Source organism: Schistocerca serialis, chromosome 1, assembly GCF_023864345.2.
Source record: "Schistocerca serialis cubense isolate TAMUIC-IGC-003099 chromosome 1, iqSchSeri2.2, whole genome shotgun sequence".
NCBI classification, from domain to species: Eukaryota; Metazoa; Arthropoda; class Insecta; order Orthoptera; family Acrididae; genus Schistocerca; species Schistocerca serialis.
In genome coordinates this window covers 849,817,011-849,843,529 of record NC_064638.1, presented here as the reverse complement: position 1 = coordinate 849,843,529, position 26,519 = coordinate 849,817,011, and the positions used below count along the sequence as shown (strand labels likewise).

Here is a 26,519-nt window from a genome sequence, read left to right as displayed (position 1 = left end):
GATCCAGTAAGGTGGATGCAGAGGAATTATGGGAAAAGTTAAAGCAGATTGCAAATTGTAGCCTGGAGAGGTGTGCACCTAGTAAGTGTATAAAGGATGGAAATAATTAAATTTGTGAGATGCTGAGGAAGCAGAGGTTGTCGCACCCTCTGTTCAAAAGAGAACGCACAAATGGTGACAAGCCACAGTTAGTAGAGATTTGTGTGTCCGTGAAAAGATCTATGTCCGAAGCATACAGTAACTACCACTGTCACACCATAGCAAAAAATCTGGCGGGGAACCTGAGAAAATTCTGGTCCTATGTAAAATCACTAAGTGGGTCTAAGGCTTACATTCCGTCCCTTGTTGACCAGTCTCGTGTAGCAGTTGAAGACAGCAAAACGAAAGCAGAAGTTTTAAATTTCGCATTCAAAAAATCATTCACACAGGAGAATCATACAAACATACCATCATGTGACCATTGGGCAGACTCTTGTATGGATAACATAGTGCTAAGCATCCCTGGCATAGAGAAAAAACTAAAAGGATTGAAAGCAAATAAATCACCAGGTCCGTATGGAATCCCAGTTCGGTTTTACAAGGAGTACTCTACGGTATTGGCTCCTTACCTAGCTGCCATTTATCATGAATCTTTCACCTAGCACCAAGTTCCAAGCGACTGAAAAAAAGTGCAGGTGCTTCCAATATAGAAGAAGGGTAAAAGATCAGTCCTACGAAAATACATACTAATATCCCTAACTTCTTTTTAATCCTTGAAAACATTCTCAGTTTGAATATAATGAACTATCTTGAGACTGAGCAGTTTATGTCCACAAATCAGCATGGTTTTAGAAAGCATCACTCATGTGAAACTCAGTTTGCCCTTTTCTCACATGATGCACTGTGAACTAGGGATGAAAGACAAATAGGCAGATTCTGTATTGTAGATTTCTCGGAAGCATTTGACATGGTGCGCCATTGCAGGCTGTTAACAAAGGTACGAGCATATGGAATAAGTTCATAGATATGCAAGTTGCTTGAGGACTTCTTAAGTAATAGAACTCTGTATGTTGTCCATGACGGCGAGTGTTCATCAGAGACAAGGGGTATCATCAGGAGTGCTCCAGGGATGTGTTACAGGACTGCTGTTGTTCTTTATATACGTAAGTGATTTGGCGGACAGAGTGAACAGCAATCTGCAGTTGTTTGCTGATGATGCGTGATGTACGATAAGGTGTCGAAAGATATAAGACAACTTAGACAAAATTTCTAGTTGGTGTGATGGAATGGGTACTAGCTCTAAATGTGGAAAAATCTAAGTTATGCAGATGGGTAGGAAGAACAAACCTGAAATGTTCAGTTACAGTATTACTAGTGTCGAGCTTGACACAGCCAAGTCATTTAAATATCTGGGCGTAATGCTGCAAAGTGATATGAAATGGAACGAGCATGTGAGAACTGTGTAATGGAAGGTGAATGGTTGACTTCAGTTTTTTGTTAGGATTTTGGGACAGAGTGATTCACCTGTGAAGGAGACCTCATATAGGGTGCTGGTGCAGCCTATTCTTGACTACTGTTTGAGTGTTTGGGATCCTTACCAGGTCAAATTGAAGGAAACCATAAGAGCAATTCAGAGGTGGGCTGCTACATTCGTTACCAGTAGGTACAAACAACACCTTAAGTGTTGCAGAGATGCTTTGGGAACTCAAATGAGGGTCCCTGGATGGAAGGCGACATTCTTTTTGAGAAACACTATTGAGAAAATTGATAGAACCAGCAGTTGTAGCTGACAGCTGAAAGATTCTACTGCTGTCCACATACATTGTGCATAAAGACCAAAAAGATAAGATTCAAGAAATTAGGGCTCATACGGGAGGCGTATGGACAGTAGTTTTCCTCTTGCACTATATGTGAACGGAACAGGAAAGGAGATGACTAGTAGTGGCATAGGGTACCTTCCACCAGGCACTATATGGTGGCTTGCGGAGTATCTATGTAGATGTAGATGGTGAAAAGTAATGTGATGAATTTTGAAGTTTCCACATGCAAATTTGATGATACATAAGTGGTACCACCTTAATTGCTTGTGGAATAGCAACTTAAGCTTACTTGCAGTTTAGTCACAATATTTATTATTGATTTTGACCTTTTCCGTTTTGCGCATTGCTGCTATATTAATGTTCTTCTAAACACTCAGACCTCCTTTAACCTAAATTTTCAGCATGTTTTCACAAAATTTTATGAAATCATTGAAATCACTTGCAGGTTGTTTTGTGCAGATAAGAAGGAACAATCAGGAAAATCGGGGAACATACCTGCTGGAACTACAGTAGATGTTGGTATTACACATCCTACGGAATTTGACTTCTATCTGTGTAGCCATCAAGGTATTCAGGTAAGTTAATAGTTTTGTTTTAGTTTCATGTTCTTACTTGGATTAGGTTTTCTGTTTTCATTTTAATTTTGTTTATCAATATTTGTTGTAACACTTAATATTTTATGTCAATGAATTTATATATAAATCTCTTGTGTTATAGGCAGTCAAATTTATCTTGACCTTTCCCAGTAGTGTGTGTGTGTGTGTGTGTGTGTGTGTGAGAGAGAGAGAGAGAGAGAGAGAGAGAGAGAGAGAGAGAGAGAAGAGCTTCTGTCCAAAATCAGGAAAGATTTAAAAAGCACCACTCATGCTAAACTCAGCTAGCCCTTTTCTCACAAGAGGATGAAGGACAACAGGCAGATTCCATATTCCTAGATTTTTGGAAAGTGTTTGACACAATCCCCCACTGCAGACTGTTAACGAAGGTTCGAGCATACATAGTATGTTCCCAGCTATATGAGTAGCTCAATAACTTCTTAAGTAATCAAACCCAACATGTTGTCCTGGATGACAAGTGTTCATCTGAGAGAAGGGTATCGTCAAGAGAGCCCCAAAGAGGTGCAATAGACTGCCATTCATCTCTGTGTACGTAAACAGTCCGGCAGTTAGGATGGTCCACAATCTGGGACCATTTACTGGTGACACTGTAGTGTATGGGGAAGTGTCTTGAATACTGCTCAGGTGGGATCCCAAACAGATTGGAATAAAGAAAACATCAAAACAATTCAGATGCGCACTGCTAGGTTTGTCACTGGTGGGGTTGATCAACACACAATTATCACGGAAATATTCTGTGAACTCAAATGGAATTCCCTGTAGGGAAGGCAATGTTCTTTTCATGAAACATTGTTAAGAAAGTTTAAAGAACTGCCACTTACTACTTACTGTGTTGAACAATTCTCTTGCCACCAATATGTGTCTCTTGTAAGGAACACAAAGGAAAGATAAGAGAAATCAAGAGATCAAATAGGAGCTTGGGGATAGTAATTTTTGCAATGATTTATTTGCAAGTGGGACAGGTACACAAATTAAGTACATACATGTTGGCAGTATTAATGAGATTCATACAGATACAGCAATCTTTAAGCTATTTTTTGAGTAAATCACGAACAGAATAAAGAAACTTGTCGTATCATGGGATCAGCTTTTGTATTCGTGTGTCCAGCAATGGTACCAGCATTTGCCAGTCTTCTTCAGATCATCATCATGTGCTAAAATTCTGACTGGAGGGCACAAGTTTCTCGAAAAGCAGAAAAAAATGGAAAGAGCGGGGAATAAGTTCAAGATTTTATAGTGGATGAGCAAGCAGCTCCCACCTTAAATAGTCCAGAACAGTATTTGTGTGCCGAACACATTTTGGATGGCCTGTCACAATTTCTGCAGTGTTTCAGAGAAATGTTTAGTGTTCACTGTTTCACCTGTAGACAGGAAGGCAGCGAGCAGAATGTCCTTCCTGTCCCAGGACTATGTGTACATCACTTGCTGCTCTGACGTACTATGTTTGTGTTTTCTGACACAGGCTGTTTGAACTTCATCCTGACTGGAGATCCTCTGTGGTGCCACTTCATAGAATGAGGCTTGGTTTTTGGGGTAAAGTGAGCAATCTATGTCTCATTGCCCATGGTCTTGTCAAAGAATTCGTTGCAGTCGTCATGGTAATGTTACAGAAATGTCAATACAACTCTTAAGCAATTTGTTTTGCATTTGGGTGTCAGGTTTTTCAGTACACACCTGAAATAGCAGATGCTTAGTGACAATTCTATGCAACAAGGATTGTAACATCTGCAGAAAATGGCTGCTGAGATCCATATTGTGGAGCAGCATTTCTCCATAATTCAGTGCCACACCAACTCCATGATGTCGTGATGAAGGATGGTGATGTTCGGCCCTCTTCATTATGGACACTGAGGTCTGCCTGTGCATGACTTTAAGCCTGTATTTCTGACACAGCTGATGATGAATTTTGATGAGCACTATGTTTTGTGCATTGAGTAACTTTATCACACACAAAAACTCACAGTTGGTCAGAGAAAGAATAAGGGGCAACAATTTCAGCCACTGCTGCAGTGCTGCTGACGACGACTTGTATTAAATATGTTCAGTGAAACAGTAACTAACTTCACTGCTGGATCAACTCCTAAAACTGGAGGAAGGAAACTAGGATAAATATGTTTCTGTCCCATTTAATGTTTCCAAACAAATTAAATAATTAATGCTTTCATGGTTCTCGGATGGACTGCCAGATCTTATTGTCGAAAGACCAGTATATTTCGCCAGATGACCATTCTGCCATCATGAAATGAAGTGTCTGCTGCAGGCTCCTGGTATTTACACCTGCTGGTCCAGTGCTCAGGCCTCGCTGGCCCTCCACTATGTTCAGTAGTGGAAATGCATGAGGGTGGAGGGGAGAGTCTCTTCTCTCTACTGCCCCTGTCACTTTTTGCATCTGTGTGTCACCTTTCACTTGGATGGAGCCTAGTATCGGTTGTGATGCCTTGCTCAGTTGGAAGTCAATGTCTCTGTTGATTTAGTTATCTGTCACACAAATTTCAAATGCTTCTTTGAAAAAGCAGTCGCAAAATTTATCGATGAAAGCTATGATTTTTGTTTGCTGGTCATTCGTTTTATGTCCAGTTTCAATGCAGTGTTTTGTTATTGCAGACTTATTGGGCTGCAGTGAGTGAGTGTGGCGCTCATATTCTATTCGTCAATCTTCAGTTGTTTAGATCATTTGTCCAATATACTTTTTTCTGCATTGACAGGGAACTTGTGCACCCTGTGCTATTTTGAGGCTCAGATAGTCTTTCACTGTCCCTAACAATGCTCTTGTTTTGGCTGGCAGTCAAAAACTACTATTACATGGTGTTTTCAAAGTATTGTGCCAAGTTTTGATGATATATTGCCAGCAGGTGGTCGGAAAGCAGTCTTATCATTGTTCTTGCAGCTGATAAGGCAGTGCCACAGTTCTCCTCCAACACAAGGACTAAGAGCGGAAAATGCTAGAGCTTCTGAATGATCTGACATACTTGAAAGTAGCAGCAGATGGAAGCAAGGAAGTGTAGAAAAGCACCACCACCCGTTAAAGTCAGTGCACTGGTGTACCGCCCAGATTGTATGGCCTGCCAGAGACGCAGGAGGACGGTGTGCGACCAATAGTGAGCAACACTGGGGCACCAACATATTCCCTGGCAAAGTATTTGGCTTATTGTAGGGCTCTGACTTCAGCAATTGTACACATCACATAAAAAACTTAGGTGATTTCATCTGCTGGCCGAAAGAGCCGAGGCTGAAGGTGGTCGGCTTTGAAGTCATCTCGCTTCGTGCTTAAGTCCCAATTGAAGACTCTATATAATTAATTAGTGAGAAGTTCAGCCCTGAGCTAACACAACCTTGTTGTCATGTTTTGACATCTACTTCTTGTGTTTTCAGTTTACAGTGCTATGAGCAGACTGATAGCATAGCCACGGTCAGCCGACTCTCGTCATTTGTAGCAAACCTGTTCATGGAATACTTATAGCATAGAGCACTGGTAAACATTTTTGTCATTCGACCACATGGACCCGAAAAACTACAAAAGTTCTTAGGACATCTGAATTCCATCCATGAAAACATCTGGTCTACCATGGAAATAGAAAAAGAAGGGCAACTTCCTTTTCTCCGCTTCCTAGGCCTGACAGTTTGCTTGCCCACAGTGAATACCAGAAGCCAACGTATACAGATTTATATCTCCATGCCTCCTGCTGCCGCCATCCCTCACAGAAAAAAGCATGCTCTGCACTCTAGTACTCAGGATACACTCCATCTCAAAAAGATGAGCAAATTCTGACAACAGAGCTGTAGCACCTGGAATCTGTCTTCCACAAGAATGGATACAGCAGCTGACATGTAGGGATGGCTCTGCAACACAAGCACCCCAAGAATGACACTAAAGAAGAAGATAAGACTATTTTTGTACCATTTGTTGGCAATGTATTATCAAAAATTTGCAGCCAACTGTGAAAACACCACATAATGCCAGTTTTCCAACCACTAGTCAAAGCAAGAGCTTTATTAGGCACAGAGAAAGACAACTTGGTCCTCAAAAAAGCAAGGATGTTCTAAGTTCCATGTGAATGGAGAAAAACGTAAATTGGACAAATGATCCACACAGTTGAAGATCAATGTATAGAACATAAGTCACTGCAGCCCCACAAGTCTGCAATAGCAGAATACTGCTTTGAAAATGGGCATAAAGTGAATTATCAGGAAGAGAAAGTCCTGGCTACCACCAATAAATTTTGGTACTGCATTTCCAAAGAAGCAATTGAAGTTCATGTGACAGATAATTGAGAGCAATGCATAAGAGCCTATACTAAGCACCAACAAAGCAAAAAGTGATACCTGGACACACGATGCGATAGGGACAGCAGGCAAGGAGGCAACTGCGACCCTCCCCTCCACTGTCGCAGCCTCAAACACTTCCACCATCAAGTACAGCATGGGGTCGGCGAGGCCTGCGTCCTGGATTCGTGGGTGTAAACACAGTAAGCCCGCGACAGAAACTGTATTACATCAGCACCACCTGATTATGGCGAAACAGTTGTCGTCTTATTTATTGTGGACTTCTGACAGTTGGATATGGCATTACACTCCAGAATCATGGAAGCAGCACATTCGCCAGAAAAGCCTCAGATCACATAAATAATGAATATTTTAAAGTCTTCATGATGCATGAATTTATGAAGCTAAAGTGCCAGTGTTGAAAAAGAATTATGATATTGCTGCATACTTTTTAAAGGCAACCTCTTCTTTTCTTTAGGTATTCTCTCTCTCTCTGCCCCCACCCCCCTTTCTTTCCTCCCCCCCCCCCCCTATCTCCCCCTCCCTCTCTCCCCCTTACAATTAACTTATTATTATGAGTTCATTGCTCACATTAGCACTGGTGAGACCCACCAGCTACTATATAAATTTTGTACGATTGTGAGTATAAAAGGATACACATAAATGTCACTAGGGGAGATCAGAAAAGATAAAAACAGTTAAAGGACGGAAGATGTAATTATACTGTGATGGAAGTGGGTGCAGCATGTACGCAGGCAAATAGATGCTAAATGGACTAGGGAAGTTCTTGGTTGTATTTTAAGGGCTATGTGAAGACTGAAAGACTATGTAATGGATGACAGGAAGACTTACTGGAGCATAATGTCTGTGTGTGGCTGAAAGATATAATACCTGCAGGTTTCTATAGGACAATTGACTAGCTTGGTGGTGGTGGTGGTGGTTGTGGTGGTAACTTTGTTTTAAAAATTCTAAACATAGATATATTGAATTGTAGATGTATAAGCACTGATAATGAATTTGTTGGGTGCCCATAGACTAGTTTACCATGCCCATCATCTAAGATTGGTTTGATGAGCTTGAAGATGAAATAAAATTTCTTTCCTGGTCTCCATAATCAGTGGTTTTGTGTGTTCTTGGTGCATGTCTTTATGTATTGCTAAAAAAATTATGAACACATTATTCTGCTCGTGTTCTTGGAGAATTCAAAAAAGATATAAATCACCATTTAGGTTTTATCTCCATCAGTTTGCAGTAGTATTTAAGGTGTTCAGGTTAACGAAGATGATGCTGCAACTTATTGGAATGATGTTTATAGTACTTTTTTACAATTTCACTGTCTTAAAACTTCCTGGCAGGCCTGTACAGTGCACTGGGCAGGTACTCTGACCTGGAGCCTTGCCTTTTGCTAACAGCACTCTTACTAACTGAGCTATCCAGGCATGACTCATGATTCAGCAGCACAGCTTTACTCTTGCCAGTACCTCTCCCTGACTTTCAAAACTTCATAGAATCACACTGCCTGACAGAAAAGTGAAGCACCCAGAAAGGGAGGAGGAAACGAAATGAAATGTGATGATTTGATATAGTGCTTCTCTGATCACAAAAAAAGTCATATTTACAAAGAACTTGGAAGTGTAGTCCACTTACCAGTATGTCATTGCACCCTGTCTGGCATCCACTGATTTGATTGAGATGGGTGTCATGCAATTGTTGTATCCTCCCCTGAGCCAAGCTGGCCCACAACCGTTGTAATTGATCCTCGATATTCCTGGGTACTGACACTGGGATGGAGTTGACATTGGAGTTGGTTGCACACATAAGGTATTGGGGACAGATCTGGGGATCTTGCTTGCCATGAGAGTACATTGTTAGACACACAGTTCATAGAGACACTTGCTGTATTAGACAAGCATTGTCCTGTTGAAAAATGGCACCACTACTGTTGCTCGAGAGGTAACTCATATGTATGCAAGGTGTTTGTGATGTACTGTTGTGCCTTCAGAATTCCCTCAATTACTGCTAGCTGTGGCATGAAGTCGTACCCAATGGCACCACACACAGTGACTCCAAGAGCAAAAAGACTGTCCCTCTCCAAAACCGTGGAAGAAAGAGATCTGTCCCCAGGTTGTTGCCATAGTTGCTGGTGATGAGCATCAGGGGTAGTGCAGAAATGCAGTTAATTAGTGCATAACTGCAGTTAACCATTGAACATAGTGGGGTGCCATTCATCAGCAGTCCATGCTTCCCAGTCACATTACCATTCCAAGCGCAGATGTTTGTGTCATGGTGTTAATGGTAATCCCCTAGTGTGGTTGCTGCTAGCCTCTGACCAGTGATGTGGGATGACACAGAATGTTGCAGTGCGTCCATTACTTGTTCTTGGGTGATAGGTGCAGATGTGAAGGAGTTATGATGTGCTTTGTTCATAATACAGAGATCATCCCTTGTGGTGACCAGATGTTGTTCACCAGAACCCTCATGAAGAGTATGCCTTCCCTCACTTCCCGTGTAGTCCAACATGGGGCTTTTGTCGTGTCTGCATGTCTCACAAATCTGGGTGTTGCATGACTGGTCCAGCCGACCAAATGTAGATCCACAATGAGACTCCTTTCAAAATCATGTAATAAATGGAATGCCTACAGGCTTCGTTATGATGATATTTATTTTATAGCTATTAGTTTCGGTGCTTCAGTGCACTATCTTCAGGCCTTAACTCACAGTTATGGTTAACTCCAAACTTGTCAGGTGCTGATAAGTTATGTCCTGAACAAGTACGACCGGGTGAGGTGGCACAGTGGTTAGCACAATGGACTTACATTTGGAGGATGATGATTCAAACCCACTATCAACCATCCTGATTTAGGTTTTCCTTGATTTCCCTAAATTTCTTCAGGCAAATGCTGGGACGGTTTCTTTCAAAGGCATGGCTGATTTCCTTCCCTACCCTTCCCTAATCTGAGCTTCTGATCCATCCCTAATAGCCTCATTAATTGACAGGACATTAAACACTAATCTCCTCCTCACAGGAGTACGTGGCATCTCCATGTCCTTCGTGGTGATCAGTCAACATTTGATGATGATCACGCCTCTTATATACCTTAAAAGGCTTGGTGGCAACAGAACACTAACAACACTAATGCACTCTGGTGATCATTCTACCTGTCACAGAGCATTTTGGTTCTAATCGTTTTCATATGTGCCAGTGGTGTGGTACATTTATGAAGTTACATTGACATCCGACCATGTCTTCTGGGTGTCTCACTAGATTTAATTGTAGCAGATAATCTCTCAAAGCATGAAGTATACCATGCACAGTCAAATAAAATAATAAATATCTTTTGATTCATTACTGTGTTTCAGCATCTTACGAGGTGCATTCAAGTTCTAAGGCCTCCGATTTTTTATCTCCGGACTGGAAAGAGATAGAAACATGCGCCTTGTTAAATGAGGCCGCGTTCATTATCAATACTTCCCAGAGATGGCAGCACCGTATGGCAGATGGAATTTTACCGCCAGCGGCGAGAATGAGAACTGTTTTAAATACTTAAAATGGCGACATTTTCCTTACTTGAACAGCGTGCAGTCATTCGTTTTCTGAATTTGCGTGGTGTGAAACCAATTGAAATTCATCGACAGTTGAAGGAGACGTGGTGATGGAGTTATGGATGTGTCGAAAGTGCGTTCGTGGGTGCGACAGTTTAATGAAGGCAGAACATCGTGAGACAACAAACCGAAACAACCTCGGGCTCGCACAAGCCGGTGTGACGACATGATCGAGAAAGTGGAGAGAATTGTTTTGAGGGATCGCCGAATGACTGTTGAACAGATCGCCTCCAGAGTTGGCATTTCTGTGGGTTCTGTGCATACAATCCTGCATGACGACCTGAAAATGCGAAAAGTGTCATCCAGGTGGTACGGTAACAGGTGCATCCTACGAAAATGTTGTGAAGAACAAATTCCTTCCTGCACTGCAACAAAAACGTCCGGGAAGGGCTGCGCGTGTGCTGTTTCACCAAGACAACGCACCCGCACATCAAGCTAACGTTACACAACAGTTTCTTCGTGATAACAACTTTGAAGTGATTCCTCATGCTCCCTACTCACCTGACCTGGCTCCTAGTGACTTTTGGTTTTTTCCAACAATGAAAGACACTCTCCGTGGCCGCACATTCACCAGCCGTGCTGCTATTGCCTCAGTGATTTTCCAGTGGTCAAAACAGACTCCTAAAGAAGCCTTCGCTGCTGCCATGGAATCATGGCGTCAGCATTGTGAAAAATGTGTACGTCTGCAGGGCGATTACATCGAGAAGTAACGCCAGTTTCATCGATTTCGGGTGAGTAGTTAATTAGAAAAAAAAATCAGAGGCCTTAGAACTTGAATCCACCTCGTAATGCAATTGTTCACTATTCAGATGTGCATAGCAGGGAATAGTATTCTCTATGGTGTAACCCTAGATTTTTGTTACAGTGACAAGAGTCATAAAAACAATGCTGAAGGCCCTTGAGTCTTAGAAACAATTACATATTATTATTATTATTATTATTATTATTATTATTATAACATGCAAGTGATTTTATTGACCTAAACATTCTTATGGTGAGGAACAGTCATTGGAAGCTTTATTATTATTATTATTATTATTATTAAGCATTTGACAATTGTAATTTTTTTTTTTTTTTTTTACAGGGCACAAGTCGTCCAAGTCATTATCATGTTCTTTGGGATGACAATCATTTCGATTCAGATGAATTGCAGTGCTTGACCTATCAGTTGTGCCACACTTACGTACGCTGCACTCGTTCTGTCTCTATACCTGCTCCTGCGTACTACGCCCATCTTGTTGCCTTCCGTGCTCGCTACCATCTAGTGGAGAAGGAACATGACAGGTACGGTGTACGAAAGGATATGTGTAACTGCATGTTAGCAGTTGCAATGATGTATTTTTGCTGTTGCAAACTCACAAAACTAATGTATGCAGCAGCAGTTATATATCATTGTGTTACAGCACCTCTATGCTATTATATATTTGGTCTCAACTGAATGTGTGTAAACAGTTTAAAAATATAAAAATGTATTCATTTCACATTCAGTTCTCTTCAGTTCCATGACAGTTGTATTTGTGTAATGTGCTAACATTATTAAAATATTAGAGAATATTAAAGGAAATATATGTTCACGCATCATTCTCCTGCATGTGATCACTAGCTCAACTTAATATTTTGTTAACGAGTAGTAAGTAGAAATGGTAAACAGAGATGAGGAACAGCAACTGCTCACCTGTAGCTGATTTGTGTGTGTATGTATCACACCACTCTCTATTATGGGCAAGTGGTTATCTTTATTTATTTTTGTTTCCATTCATGAATTTCTTGTTACTAGGCAGTTAAGTGAGTTTTATAAATAGTTAGGTACTGTCATGTTACTTTAAGATTCCTCCCACCCTTCTCGATTAAATATAGATAAAGCAAGGAAGAATTTTTGTGGTAAACTAGACTAATATAGTTACGTTTCACAAGACTGGCACCATTTCCATGCCCTTTTCACATTTTATAAAAGTTTGATGCATGAACATGCTGTCAGAGACTGCGCTTAATTGCTTGACACACCAGAAAGGAAAAAAATGAACATGCTGTGATGATAAAAGTAGTGATTATAATAGAGGGAAACATTCCACGTGGGAAAAATATATCTAAAAACAAAGATGATGTAACTTACCAAACGAAAGTGCTGGCATGTTGATAGACACACAAACACACACACAAAATTCAAGCTTTCGCAACCAACGGTTGCTTCATCAGGAAAGAGGGAAGGAGAGGGAAAGACGAAAGGATGTGGGTTTTAAGGGAGAGAGTAAGGAGTCATTCCAATCCTGGGAGCGGAAAGACTTACCTTAGGGGGAAAAAAGGACAGGTATACACTCTCGCGCACGCGCGCGCAGACACACACACACACACACACACACACACACACACACAGAAGCAGACATTGTAAAGGCAAAGAGTTTGGGCAGAGATGTCAGTCGAGGCGAAAGTACAGAGGCAAAGATGTTGAATGACAGGTGAGGTATGAGCGGCCGCAACTTGAAATTAGCGGAGGTTGAGGCCTGGTGGGTAACGGGAAGAGAGGATATACTGAAGGGTAAGTTCCCATCTCCAAAGTTCTGACAGGTTGGTGTTAGTGGGAAGTATCCAGATAACCCGGACGGTGTAACACTGTGCCAAGATGTGCTGGCCGTGCACCAAGGCATGTTTAGCCACAGGGTGATCCTCATTACCAACAAACACTGTCTGCTTGTGTCCATTCATGCGAATGGACAGTTTGTTGCTGGTCATTCCCACATTGAAAACTTCACAGTGTAAGCAGGTTAGTTGCTAAATCACGTGGGTGCTTTCACACATGGCTCTGCCTTTGATCGTGTACACCTTCCGGGTTACAGGACTGGTGTAGGCGGTGGTGGGAGGGGACAGGTTTTACACCGGGGGCGGTTACAAGGGTAGGAGCCAGAGGGTAGGGAAGGTGGTTGGTATTCTAGCCTAGGATCTAAAATCTTAATAAACACTGTACATATTGTGTCTAAGAGAGTAATCGTGTGTAATTACTGCACTCTACCATTTCGCCATTTCTTATGTAATGGGCAGATTATTCTCATGCTGTATTCCTTAGGCATTTCTCAATTATCTGTATTTCCTTTATTAATTCATTAATAACCATCTCCACCTTCTTTCTCCCAAATGTTAGCAATTTGGCCTCTGTGCAGTCTTCTCTTGCTGCTTTATTGTTGTTTAAGCTTTTAATTGCTTTTTTCACTTCTCCCGAGTCTGGCAGTTTGACTTCCTGCTCCTCTGCTTCTGATCTTAATTCCAATTTCAGGTTCAGTTCCTCCTGTTCCTCATTGAAGTTTTCCTCTCTTGTTTCCTCTCCTCCTTCTATCAGTTAACTCAAAAAATACCCCTGTCATCTTCCCAAAGCTTTACTTTTATCTCCAGTTGGATTTCCATCTTTGTCCTTACAGAAGACTGCTCTCTGTTGGAATCACATTTTCATTTTTCTAGATCTTTCATAGAACTATTGTATATCATTATTATGCCTCATTTCATCCAACTGCTGTATCTTCCTCCTTCCATAAAGCCTTTTCTTCACTATACACAAAATATTTGCTCATTTCCTCTTCTCTATATAGTCTTCGTCCACTAGTCTTGTTTTCCATTGCAGCATTCTTTGTCTCACTTCATGTCTCTCTTGGATTACCAGTAAGCTATACTTGTCAAGCCATATCACTGCTCTTTGGTATTCTGTTCTCCCCAGTACTTCTTCTGAAGCTACACTGATGGCTGTTCCACTTCCCTTTGTTCTATGTACTCTTTCTTGTCTAGATGGTTTCTTCTAATTTACTCTTGTATTCTTCTTGCTTTTCTTTAATTTGGAGACTTTATGTATAGTGTTTCATGTTCCCCTCACTCTTTTTGTTTCTTACCATACCTATCTTCTGTCTCGATCCAACCTACACTAACTTGACCTAATGTCCATGCCGCCACTGTGTCAACGATCATTCGCACGCAACACAGACTTAATGATAGTGTGATTTGTTGGCGCAGCATCAAATGCCCCAGATGTTTCACATGTTTTTGCTTATTTTTACATGTTTGCGCATATTTTTACATATCTGTGCATATTTTTGTGTACCTGTGTGTGCTTCTGCGTGTTTTCGCATATTTTTACACATCTTTATGCATTTTTTCGCGTATCTGGCTCCTCTCACAACCATCAACACCTGTTCTGTCCAAGTCCTCAAAAGCTTCAGTCCTATCCAAAGGCTTCACCTTTAGCCCTACACCATAATTTAACCAAGCTAGACTTGTCAAAGACCTACTGTCCTCCTCCCGATCCCTGCAATGGAAGCACTTCTTTGCCGCCAATTCCTCCAACCAAAACCACCCTAATTCCAACATTGAACCCTGCCTCTTCCAATTCATACCACCATCCAACTGTGATCCTCCCTCCCTCCCACTTAACCATCCACTAGCCACTTTCCAGGAATTCAGTACCTCCAACTTAGCCTCCCCATTCTTTCCCATGCCCCTTCCTCAGAACACCAACATTTCAGTAGAAAGAACAGCCATACACAACCTCAAAACAAATCCTGACCTAATCATCCTACCAGCAGACAATTATCTGACTCCTCCTTATATAAACTCTGTCAGAGTGATCCCATCTTGGAAGTCCAGTGCAAACTCCAATCCCTGCTTAAAGCATTAGACCGTTTCCAGAACGTCTCCCCTGAATCCACTTCCCTCCTCATCCCTATGACACTTCGCACACCCACCTTCTACATGCTGCCCAAAATCCACAAACCCAACAATCCCGGACACCCAATTGTGGCTGACTGTTGTGCTTCCACTGAAAGAATTTCGGCCCTCATTGACCAACACCTCCAACCAATTGCCCATAATCTAACCTCTGACGTCATAGACACCAACCACTTCCTTCACCAACTCTCTAGCATCCCCACCCTTTTATGTCCTGGATCCCTACTACTCGTCACTGTTGACGCCACCTTCCTAAACACTAACATCCCTCATGCCCATGGTCTTACGACTATTTAACACTACCTTTCCCAAGGTTCTTCAAACTCCAAACCCACTACCCCCTTCCTCAAACACCTTACTAACTTCATCGTAACCCACAACTACTTCTCATTTGAAGGGAAGGTATATAACAAACCCGCGGCACAGCCATGGGCACCCGCATGGTACCCTAATATGCCACCCTGTTTATGGGCCAGCTAGAGGCGGCCTTCCCAGCCCCCCAAACACCAAACCCCTAGTCTGGCTTAGATTCATTGATGATATCTTCTTCATCTGTACTCAGGGCCAAGACGTACAATCTTCGTTCCTTCACAACCTCAACATCATCTCACCCATCTGCTTCACATGGTCCTCCTCGACCCTGCATGCCACCTTCCTAGATGTTCACCGCCTCCTCTCTGATAGCTTTATCCACACCTCTGTTCACAGTAAACTCACCAACCACCAGTAGTACCTGTGTTTTGACAGCTGTCATCCCTTTCTCACCAAAAAGTCCCTCCCATATAGCCTGGCTATCCGGGGACGTTGTATCTGCATTGGCAAAAACTCCCTTGCTCAGTAAGCTGAGGGTCTCATCAAGACCTTCACAGACAGGCACTATCCCCTAGACCTCGTTTACCATGAGGTTTCTCGTGACATATTCCCCTCACACCCACAATCCTCCCACCACCCCCAAGAACCAGCCACGAAGGACTGTCCTCTTCATCACCCAGTACCTCCCTGGACTGGAACAACTGAACTACATCCTTCACCAGAGCTTCGATTAGCTGTCATCATGCCCAGAAATGAGTGACATCGTATCCGAGACACTTTACTCTCCGGTGTATTCCATCGCCCACCCAATCTCCACAACATCCTAGTCTATCTATATGATACTCCTAATCCCAACCCCTTTCCACAAGGATCATATCCCAGTTGCAAAACATGCCCAATCCACCCACCCAGCACTTCCTATTCCAATCTGGTTTTTATCCTACCTCATCAGAGGCCAGGCCACCTGTGAAAGCAGCCATGTCATCTACCAGCTATGCTGCAATCATTGCACAGCTTTCTATAGTGGTATGACTACCAACTAGCTGTCCACCAGCATGAACTGCCATTGCCATACTGTGGCCAAGACCAAAGTAGACCACCCTGTGGCACAGCATGCAGCTGAACGTAACACCCTTACTCTCAGTGGCTGCTTTACCACCCAAACCATCTTGATCTTTCATTCCACCACCACCTTCTCTGAACTGCACATATTGGAGTTATCCTTACAACATATTCTCCGCTCCCATAATTATCCCAGCCTCAGCCTGTGGTAACGTACTGTCCCACACCCTGTACCCAACAGTTTCCACCCCCTCTGTCCTATCATCTCATCCCCATTCCATCTCCACCCTGTTTTTTTTTTTTTTCTTTTTTTTTTCAGCCCTCTGCCAACACATCCACCCAACTTTCCCCACTCCTTTCCTTGTTTGCTCCTTTTTCCCCACTTCTCTGCCCCACAACCTCCTGATGCTGCACATGTTGACTGTCCAATCCCTGCACGCTACACCAAACAGTGTTAGTCTTTCTCCTCACCTGTACACTACTATACCTTCCCTTTCCCCTTTCCCACCCAATCCAGATTGCTGCTTGCATCCCACATGATGTTGCATTCCAGCTCGAGGTGCTGGAGTTGGCGGTTGTGTGTGCATGAGTTATGCTTGCTTGTGAATGGTGTGTGTGTGTGTGTGTGTGTGTGTGTGTGTGTGTGTGTGTGTGTGTGTGTTACTGATGAAGGCTGGGGCCGAACGCTATATGTAGTATCTTTTGATTTTGCCTGTTTGCAACTTCATGTGTCTTCTTTACGGCAAGTAGCAATCTGTCTTTTCCTAAGTTGCTTGATCTACACGAAATAATGATGTGTGTCTTCATCCGCCCCTCTACAGCTGCTGACATCCATAATGTCTGATGTGTGCCATTGGTCTACCTGCTTTCCTGTAACTCCATCTGGTGATGCACCTGTGCACCTCTTAATATCTTTCCTTGGATGCCATGTGCTTTTTATCATTTCCTTACCATTGGCAAAATCTATCAGCCTTAGTCCATAACCATTACTGACTTCATGCGGGCTTTTTTTCCCATTATATTTCTATACACTTCTTCTTTCCCCAATTTTGCATTCAGATCTCCAAGGATCATTGTTGCATCATGGGGATTTCCTCCTCCAGTTTGGTGTAAAATGCATCCTTTTACTCTTCATTTGATTCTTATGTAGGGGCATAGGCACACATCATCGTAACATAGAAAAATTTTGCCCCAGTTCACAGGAAACACAGCCTGTCATTAAGTGCTATGAAACTTGTTAATTTGCCTTCATTGACAATATGATAAGGAGGATAGATTGCTATTCATCATATAGGGGAGATGTTGAGGCACAGGCAGGCACAGCAGAAAGAGTACTAAACAAGTACGTTTTTGGTCAAAAGGCCGTCTTTCGAAAGACACACACACACACACACACACACACACACACACACACACCTCGCACATTCGGACACTGTCTCTGACCACAAAGTCTGGCCTTGGCAGCCAGAAACAGTGATCTTTGTGTGTGTGTGTGGGGGGGGGGGGGGGGGAGTCCATATCAGAGCAAGACCTTGTTACTTTACTTTTCCGTGTCCAGATCAAATTTTATTTTTCCAACAATTAGCCACCGCTACTGCTTTGTCGTTGGCTTGTAGCAGGTCACTAAAACTGCCTCATCTTGTACCTCTCTGCATCCGCAAAGAACGTCGTCATCATTAGTCAGCAGTCCCCACTTGCACAGATTAGTTTTGCATCTGGGTACACCAGCCTGCAGCCTATTTAGTGTTCTCCACACTGTGTAAGGAAGTTTGTTTCCAGGTGCCATTTGCTCTTTTGGTATTATCTGCAGTGTGGTTTGTTCATTCTCCCATTTACGGACTCTATTACCTTCCTGTGAACCGTCAAGGATCTTGGTTCTTGCAATAAAGCTATTTCTAGACTTAAGCCTCCGAGCCTGAGTGACGTGCCCATTCAGTGGGTGTCAAGAATCTGTTTCTTTCTTTGTTCTCTCAGTGTCTGCTGCCACCTGCCTTCTGATCTTGGATGGGGCAATTCCAGCAAGTAGGTACAAATTACCCGTTGGTGTGGATCTGAGACAGCCTGTAACAATTCGCATTGTCTCATTTACACTTACATCAACCTGTTTAGCATGTGCAGATGCTTCCCATACTAGCGCTGCATAGTCTGCTGCAGAAACACACAGAGCAAGTGCTTATGTTCTCAGTACTGATGGTTGAACTCCCCATTCATAGTTTGTCAGCCTGAGGATGATGTTATTCCTGGAACAGACTTTAGCCTTGGTGTTTTGGCAATGCTGCTTGAAGGAAAGCGTTCTGTCAAGTACAACCCCAAGGTATTTAGGTGTTGGACAGTGCTTTAGCTTCTTACCTTGCCATGTAACATCGAGCTCAACTCCAGCATCTCTATTGCGCAGATGGAAAGCACATACTTTGGTTTTGTCAGGGTTTGGCTTGAGGTGATTGGCGTCGTAGTATTGAGCCAGTTTTTCAAGCGCTCTAGAGAGATTTCTAGATGTTGCATCAAAATTGGACCCCTGGACCGTGTCGTATGTAGCAGTAAGATCTATGAAAGCTGCTCCAGTTATTAATTTTTTTTCAAAGCCATCTTCTATATGTTGCGTCAGATTAAATATTTGCCCAAAACAAGATCTTCCTGGTCTGAAACCGGCTTGTTCCTTTATGAGCTTTCCATCTATAGTTTCTTCCACCTGGTTGAGAATCATCCGCTCCAGTATCTTATAGAGATGGCATAGAAGTGACACTGGTCTGTAACTTTTGGGGTCCTTCATCTCCTTGCCAGGTTTTAGTAAAGCCACCACTCTCGCCTGCCGCCATAGTTTTGGAATATTCAGCTCTTTAATACAGGTGTTCATCATTTGTAGTAACCAGTTTCGAGCTTTGGGCCCAAACTGTTTTATCTGCTCTGTTCTAAGGTCATCAGTTCCAGCGGCCTTATTCAGTTTCATACTCTGAATGGCGTCTTCCAGTTCAGTTGCTGTGAATGAAGCATTGAGGAGTCCGTAATCTTTTTGTTCTTGGGGTATAACTCTTTCCCTTTCTCTTTTCCCTTTGGTGTTCCCATTCTTCAGAAGTTGGCTAGCAATCTGATTTGCTGTTACCCCGTTGTTCTTCTGCTGGTGGTCAGTTGGGTCCCCACTTAAGTTTTTCAGTTATTTCCAAGCACGTCTGCTGTTTTGTTTCATGTCAAGATTCTCGACTAGTTTTCACCACCGTGATCTCTTATCCTCAGCAATAGCCTGCATTAGTTCCTCCCCAGCCTCCATCATATCTTTGCTGAAGGGGTGCTGAGTGAACAGCTTTTGGTACCTGTCAAGTAAGACCTTGCTGCTGCCAGTCAGACCCTGGATGTACTCGGTATGGCAACCCCTTGGGATGTTTTTCCTTGAGATCTCTTTCACAAGGTCGATAAATCTACCACACTCATCTGGTCGAGGAGGGATTTTCTCAATCTCTTCATCCAATTGCTCTTTAAATTTCTGCCAGTCTGCCTTTTTGAAATTAAACTGTCTTCGGAAAGGCACCTCCTCTGGTTTAACCATGGCATTCACAACACAAATGACGGGTCTGTGTTGTGTACTTCGGATAGGTTCTTCAACAAGCTTCATGCACTGTGCTGCACTCACAAAGATGTTGTCAGGATTATATCCCCTTCTCCATCTTCTGCTGTTGAACGATGCTGGCTGTTTTGGGTCATGAATGAGTTGTAGGTCATTAGTGTCAGCCCAGGATTCAAGCTGTACACCATTCTCATCAGTCTCAGTATATCCCCATGCTTCACCATAGCAATTGAAATCGCCCATGACAAAACTAATATGGTCATATGTAAAATTGTTTGGTTCATGGAAAACGAAGTCCACGTCTGGTGGTTTGTACACAGACGTCACAGAGAACTTCTGGGCGTGAATAGTAAGTAGTTCAATGTTATTTACTTCTGTCATTGCAGCTGATGTTACGTTGAGCCCGGGTCTGATGAAAATCGCACTCCCATACTTGTTGTGAGGTCTTTCAATGGCCAAATCCATTCCTGCTATTTTAGGTCTGTGGCTGGTGGCTCCCTGGTGTGTTTCCTGCACCAACAATACATCACATTTATGCTTATAGCACATGTCTGCTAATAAAACACTCTTATGACTAGAGAATCCCTCAATATTTATCGAGATCGTCACAAGGGCTGGTCTTTATAAAGGCCGTTGCATCTTGATGTTAATTTGGTTTTGGACTTTAACTTGATCTGGTGTTAGAAGGATTAGCCGGTGAAATCTTTCACCATTTCCAGGGTATGCCCGATTGTGTCTGTCTTCAGTCTTTGGACTCACAATCTTCTAGGAGGCTCCTTCTTTGTACCCCAAGACCTTGTTGAGCAGTCTTTTTGTTATGCCTTTCTGCTACTCAACATCTCCATTATATTGTGAGTGGCAATCTATCCTTTTCATAATCTCATTATTCCATCCTGGACTTTCCATTGTGTTATTTTACCTTTATTGAGCTATTTATAAGAAAACCACTACCATAATGACCCGTACCCCTTCAACTGTGTATCAGTATGTGTTCCCTGGAAAAAATGTTTCCATTTTATTTCTTGTAGTGCAGGTACTGTATTTTCACTCTGTACTTACCCATTTCCTCTCTGATTTCTCGCAAATTGCCAGATCCTCACATTCCCGGTGGGTATCATGATACCCATTTTCTTCTTTCTTTGCTCTGCCATTGTCTTGTAATCCGTGTACTCCAGAGGCTGATGAGTGGTGTCCACAAAGATTCGATTTTACAAGGTGGAGTTGTTGACCCAACCCCAACATGAAGGACCAGGATTTGCTCTTGGGGCTTACCCCACTAGGCTGGTCAGCTTCCCTTCACCTATAAAGAAGACACCCCCTCCTGGTTCTGATATGACAATGGGAGTCCTTGTGGGGATAGAGAAGAGAGACATCAATAAAAAGGGGGGGAGGGAGGAGACTGGAAAAGCAAAATACCTAGGCTCGATAATAGAGCAGCAGCAGAAATTCAAGAAAAGATAGCAAGTGTATTGTTATTCCTTGCAGAATATATTCAAATCCAGAAATGTTAGTTGGGATACAAAAATCCAAATATATTTTACTATTACAAGACGTATGGTAATAAATGGGTTGGAAGACTGCTTGAAGACCAGAACGGAGGAATGCTGGCTATTGAGATGGTAAAAAAAAGATTTTGAGAAAGGTTTTTTGGGCAGTGAGAGAGGAGAGAAACTGGAGAATAAAGACAAATGCAGAACCACAAGCACTTCTTGGACAGATGAATATTGCTGTGAATATCAAACAAGGAACAGTAATACGGGCTGAATGTGTACAGATAATGCCAAAAACTTGAAGTGTTAAGGATATGTTTTTAGGAAAGCTTGAAAGTGGGGAGGAGAAAAGGAAGCCGCAGAAAAAGGTGGGTCGAAGATATAGAGAAGAATCTCGGATGAATGGGAGTCGGGAATTGGAGAAGAAAAGTGATTGGACAGAAAATAATGTAGGCAGATGACAAAGGAAGCTAAGATTCTACAAGGACTATAGCACCAACAAGTAAATAAGTAATGTAGTAAGTATATCTATTTAAAAAATTTAAAAAAACAAGGGGTAAGCTAAGATTCACAACAAACTGCGTACCTGTATCCAGCATTGATATTTCGAAATAATTTTTTATTATCCAGGAAGGACTTAATTCTTGGTAATTTTGTCAAATTCTGTACTTGATTTTTCTACTGATGGTGATCATGTAAAACAGCATTTCATTTCTTTTGGGGTAATAGAATTAAATATATATGCCTTGACAAATCCATAATTCGTGTCTAATGTTCACACTGTTTTCTTTCCCTTTTCTCCAGTGGAGAAGGCTCACATCAGTCAGGTTGCAGTGAAGACCGCACTCCTGGAGCTATGGCACGTGCAATAACAGTGCATGCTGACACTAAGAAAGTGATGTACTTTGCGTAATGAGTGTAGTAGAACTATTAATTGAGAATCATTTATTTTAAATGTCTTACGAAGAGACTTCAAATAGTCTCCGTTTGACTGTGATGACATGTGCTTCACTCAGGCAACATTCCTTGTGAAGCTGTGGAGGATTTGTTGAACTGAAAAAAGTAATTGAAACACCAATTTTCTTCAGAATTAATGAGGAAATAGTTAATTACTCATGGAAATGAGCAGCTATATGGAGAAGAGAGATTGTTCAAGTATTTGTGTGCCTGTGTGTGCATATGTTGTATGTTTTTTATGTGTGTGTATTTTCAATCACGTCCGTCACAAAAAGACTCCAGACAATAGGTGACATGCCGGGTAAATGGTAAATGCATTTATCATGTTGTGATCCAATTTTTAAAATGTGGATATGTTGATGTGTTAATTTGATATAACATGTACCAGAAGATTTTAAAGGAGATGCTAAGGTTTCCATTTTATTTATGTAAATTTATGAGTGTAAGCATTGAGCACTGTGTGATGCTTGAAGCGAAGACATATATTGTGATGAAAAAATGTAACATGTATCATGTGCCGAGATCTTTTAGAACCTTTTCTGTGTTATGTTAGTTATCATATTGTGTGTACAGATATTCTCTCTCTCTCTCTCTCTCTCTCTCTCTCTTTCTCTCGTGTGTGTGTGTGTGTGTGTGTGTGTGTGTGTGTGTGTGTGTGTGTGTTTTCATGCATGTGGTTGGGTGGGACAGGAAAGAATATGTAGTTAGTATAATTTCAGTTGCATTATTTGTTTGATAGCAGTTTATTTGTACAATAATTGTGTCACCAAATCTGTTTAAGGTTGCACAATGTATAATCTTTCTGCACTTTTGGCACTCAAACCTTGCAAAGGGACATCATGAACTGGGAATAATTAATCTTTCTGTTTGTTAAATTATGTAAAGTTTTTGGATTTCTTCTTGTTGAGATTTGAGTCATTGCTAACTAATTGTACAGATGAAATTCCACAAATTGTTTTCATAGTACTCTGTTCAGAGTAGCAAACTGTAAATATTTTAGTATCATTGTTGTCCCTTGTAAAGCACTATTTGCTTTGGGAATATTGTGATCTTAATTTGAAGAACCTAGAATATTTCTAACCTTTCTGCAAAACAGAGAGGCAAGGAAAAAAAACTCTATAAAAGTCTATAAACATACTGTTTTGCTCAAACCTGTTTCTCAAATTTTAAAATTTTAATACTTGGTAACTCTGTAGATGATTGCAAACTGTCTAGTCATAAATTCATTTATGTATATGTTTCTGTAGATCTGAGTGCTTAATTGAAATTACTTGGAAATGTTTCGCTGAAGATACCAGTCACAGTAATAGATCAATATGACTATGTTTGTCAATCATTGTACTTACTTGAAATTCAATCATATGTTTATTTTACTACACAGATGTTGAAAATGATACCAGACATTTTTCCCCTCTACATTATTGGATAAACTTAGTAATAGTTTGTAATTTGACTATAAGCAGAGATAAGTGCATTGCTTATCATAGCCACTGTATGGTCCTGGCATGAAAACTGAATTGTGACCTATCATTTCCTCATTTGTCACAATACCATAGCACGATTTCTTCATCAGTAATGAGTGCAGAAATTGTATTTGTGTAATATTAGTTTTTGATATCATAGTCAATTTCTGTTTCAGTATTTTCTGTTAGTAACTCTATTGTATCTATGACATTTATGTGCCATTCTCTCTGCATGTATTTTATTTTATACTTTACGACTTCTTGTTATTAATAGCAGTGTGTATGCGCTAATATAAGCAAGACATCACCATTCATATATTATGGAGGTATTGTAGTATTATTTGATCAGTGGACTGGGAAGCATAAAGATGTCACAAAAGAGCAGATGTCTCAAGACCATAAAATGACAAATCCATGACTAGGTGGCAATTTCTGATTATTACTTTTGTGTGCATTTTTGTGCTGTTTAATGTGTTCCATCCCCCAGTATTCTCCATAAAAATCCCATTTAATTTTAAATGGGAAAGCAGATTATGCAAACTAATATTGTTTCCATTGATGAAATGAGCTTGATTATTAGGTCAGTTAAGAACTGAGCTTGAGTGGTTGATGTATAACAAACAGCAAATAAGATAATTACAGATTGTTAGCTGTTGCACCTTGGTCCTCATTAGTAATGAAAGAAATCGTAAGAAATAGGAAAAATCCATGTCCATTTCCGCCCAAAAACTTCTGAATACACTTTTCATTTTTCATTGCTTTCTTTTCATTTTATAAAATGAAAACATACCTATTTACCTACCGTTATTTGTTAGAAATTGTTAATTCTATGCGTGTCCTGTCATTGGAGGAAAGTTGCTATTGAAAAATTATGCAACATTACCCACAACATTTATGCACTGAGTTAACTTGTTGGCTAGAATAATGATACATTTAGTTTTTGTTTGATGTGTTGTTTGTTTGATAACCCTTATTATTTGAGGTTCAAATACATTTTGAGAGTATCAGTGCTTTTGAAAGTAAAGACTATATTATTCAATGCTATTTGTTGTTTAGTGTTACTCACTACGATAAGGAGTTTAAGTTTGATATAAAGATTTTGATAGTTTCCCATTTTTTCAGTTTCATTTACACCCTTTATTGATACAGGATATTGCTATTCATGGTGAATATTTTCTGTACATACCTGATTTTTTAAAAAAATTATATAGTAATGTTAAGAAAGCATTAAAGGGACAAGAGGAAAGTTGAAAAAATTCCTTATCCCAGTGGAAGCCAAAAAGCACAGGTGTTTTTTTTCCCCCTTACAATTCATTTGCTTGTAATTGGCTCCCTGTTTGACCCATGTATAATTATTTTGTGTGTGTGTGTGTGTGTGTGTGTGTGTGTGTGTGTGTGTGTGTGTGTGGTAGTGGGCGCGTGCGCATGCACGTACGCACAGGTTTTTTATTTAAAAAAATTTAAAAAAAAGCAAGTAATTAATAAAACCAAATTGTGAGATGGAAATGTTTTTCTACGCCAGGGATCTAAGTGTTTGTAGTCGTGCTGAGAAGATAGTTTTATCTGTAGCAAGGAAGAGTATTTCATGGGAAAGCTGTAGGCTAATGAGCAGTATTGGCAGCCAAATGGAGGTGCAAAATTAGCAAGTATGGCTGCAAATAAGGTCTTATATCATCTGACAAGTGCTGATTCTCTACCATTATGTAGCTAATACGAACAAAGTAAATGTAATTGTGTGAGAGTGTGAGCTCACATCTGTCAAGTCCTATACATTAATTATGCAGTCCAGTGGTTTCCAATTCTTATGTCAACATAGGGTGTCAGATTTTACATAGTATAATTATGTTCCAAGATAGGTTATTGTCTAACACTAATATTGACTGTACAAAAGTTCTAAGAAAGCTTACTTTAACAGAATAATTTCTAACATAACACTGATGTAGTAGCTTATGTGAATCAGTCTTCAGATGTATATGGGCACCAACTTTGTTTTTGGATATTTGGAATTTTTTTTTACCCATGTTTTTTCTCTTTTCATTCTTTTTTTCCAATACTATTTTTTCATTCATCATATGGTATAATTAGTCCTAATCACCATTCCCACTCATAGTTAATTTTATTTACTTTTGTGACTTCTTATTTAGTTTTATTTCGTGTTTCTCCTGGTTTCTATAATCTGCTTGATGCCATTTTTCTAGCAGTCTTTATTTTTTTCCCCGCTTGTGTAAATAAATGGGACCGATTGCGCCAACCATTATAGATTGGATTGATTGTATTTTCATCTTTTGTTTGAGAATGCTCAGCTTGTGTAATGTTCAACATTTAAATTTTTGTTATAGGTTTTGAATTTTGTGTATCTTAATTATTAGTATGTTCTTCAAAACTGGGTGTATTTATTGACAGGGAGGATTCATTATTTGTTGAAAATAGTTATTTTCTGTATGTCAAATGCTGTTTGTATTGTTTCAAAGTAATTGGTTTTGGTTAGTGTTGTCCATCTTCAGATCTTTTAAATAATATAAAAATAAGTTACAATTGGGTTCTACTCCTATGTTTACAAAATTATGGAACTAAAAAGAATCTAATTACTATCAATGTTGTATAACATATTATTTCTTGTATCTACAGAGTAACCAGTCGTAACAGAACTATTAGTTTCACTGTCAGCTAAACTTGCCGCAATAATTCTTAAA

The 26,519-nt window shown here is 40.8% G+C and overlaps 1 protein-coding gene across 2 annotated transcripts in view; it reads left to right on the top strand.

Annotated features, from left to right (window-relative positions):
• Nucleotides 1-26,316, top strand: part of LOC126485162 (protein argonaute-2) — a gene marked incomplete in the record, with an annotated part of 212,790 nt that extends 186,474 nt beyond the window's left edge. For both annotated transcript variants that reach the window (XM_050108838.1, XM_050108847.1), the window contains 3 exon segments: nucleotides 2,245-2,374; nucleotides 11,364-11,563; nucleotides 22,211-26,316. In XM_050108838.1, coding sequence (XP_049964795.1) covers nucleotides 2,245-2,374; nucleotides 11,364-11,563; nucleotides 22,211-22,319 — 439 coding nt within the window.
• Between the last annotated feature and the right edge of the window lie 203 nt (nucleotides 26,317-26,519).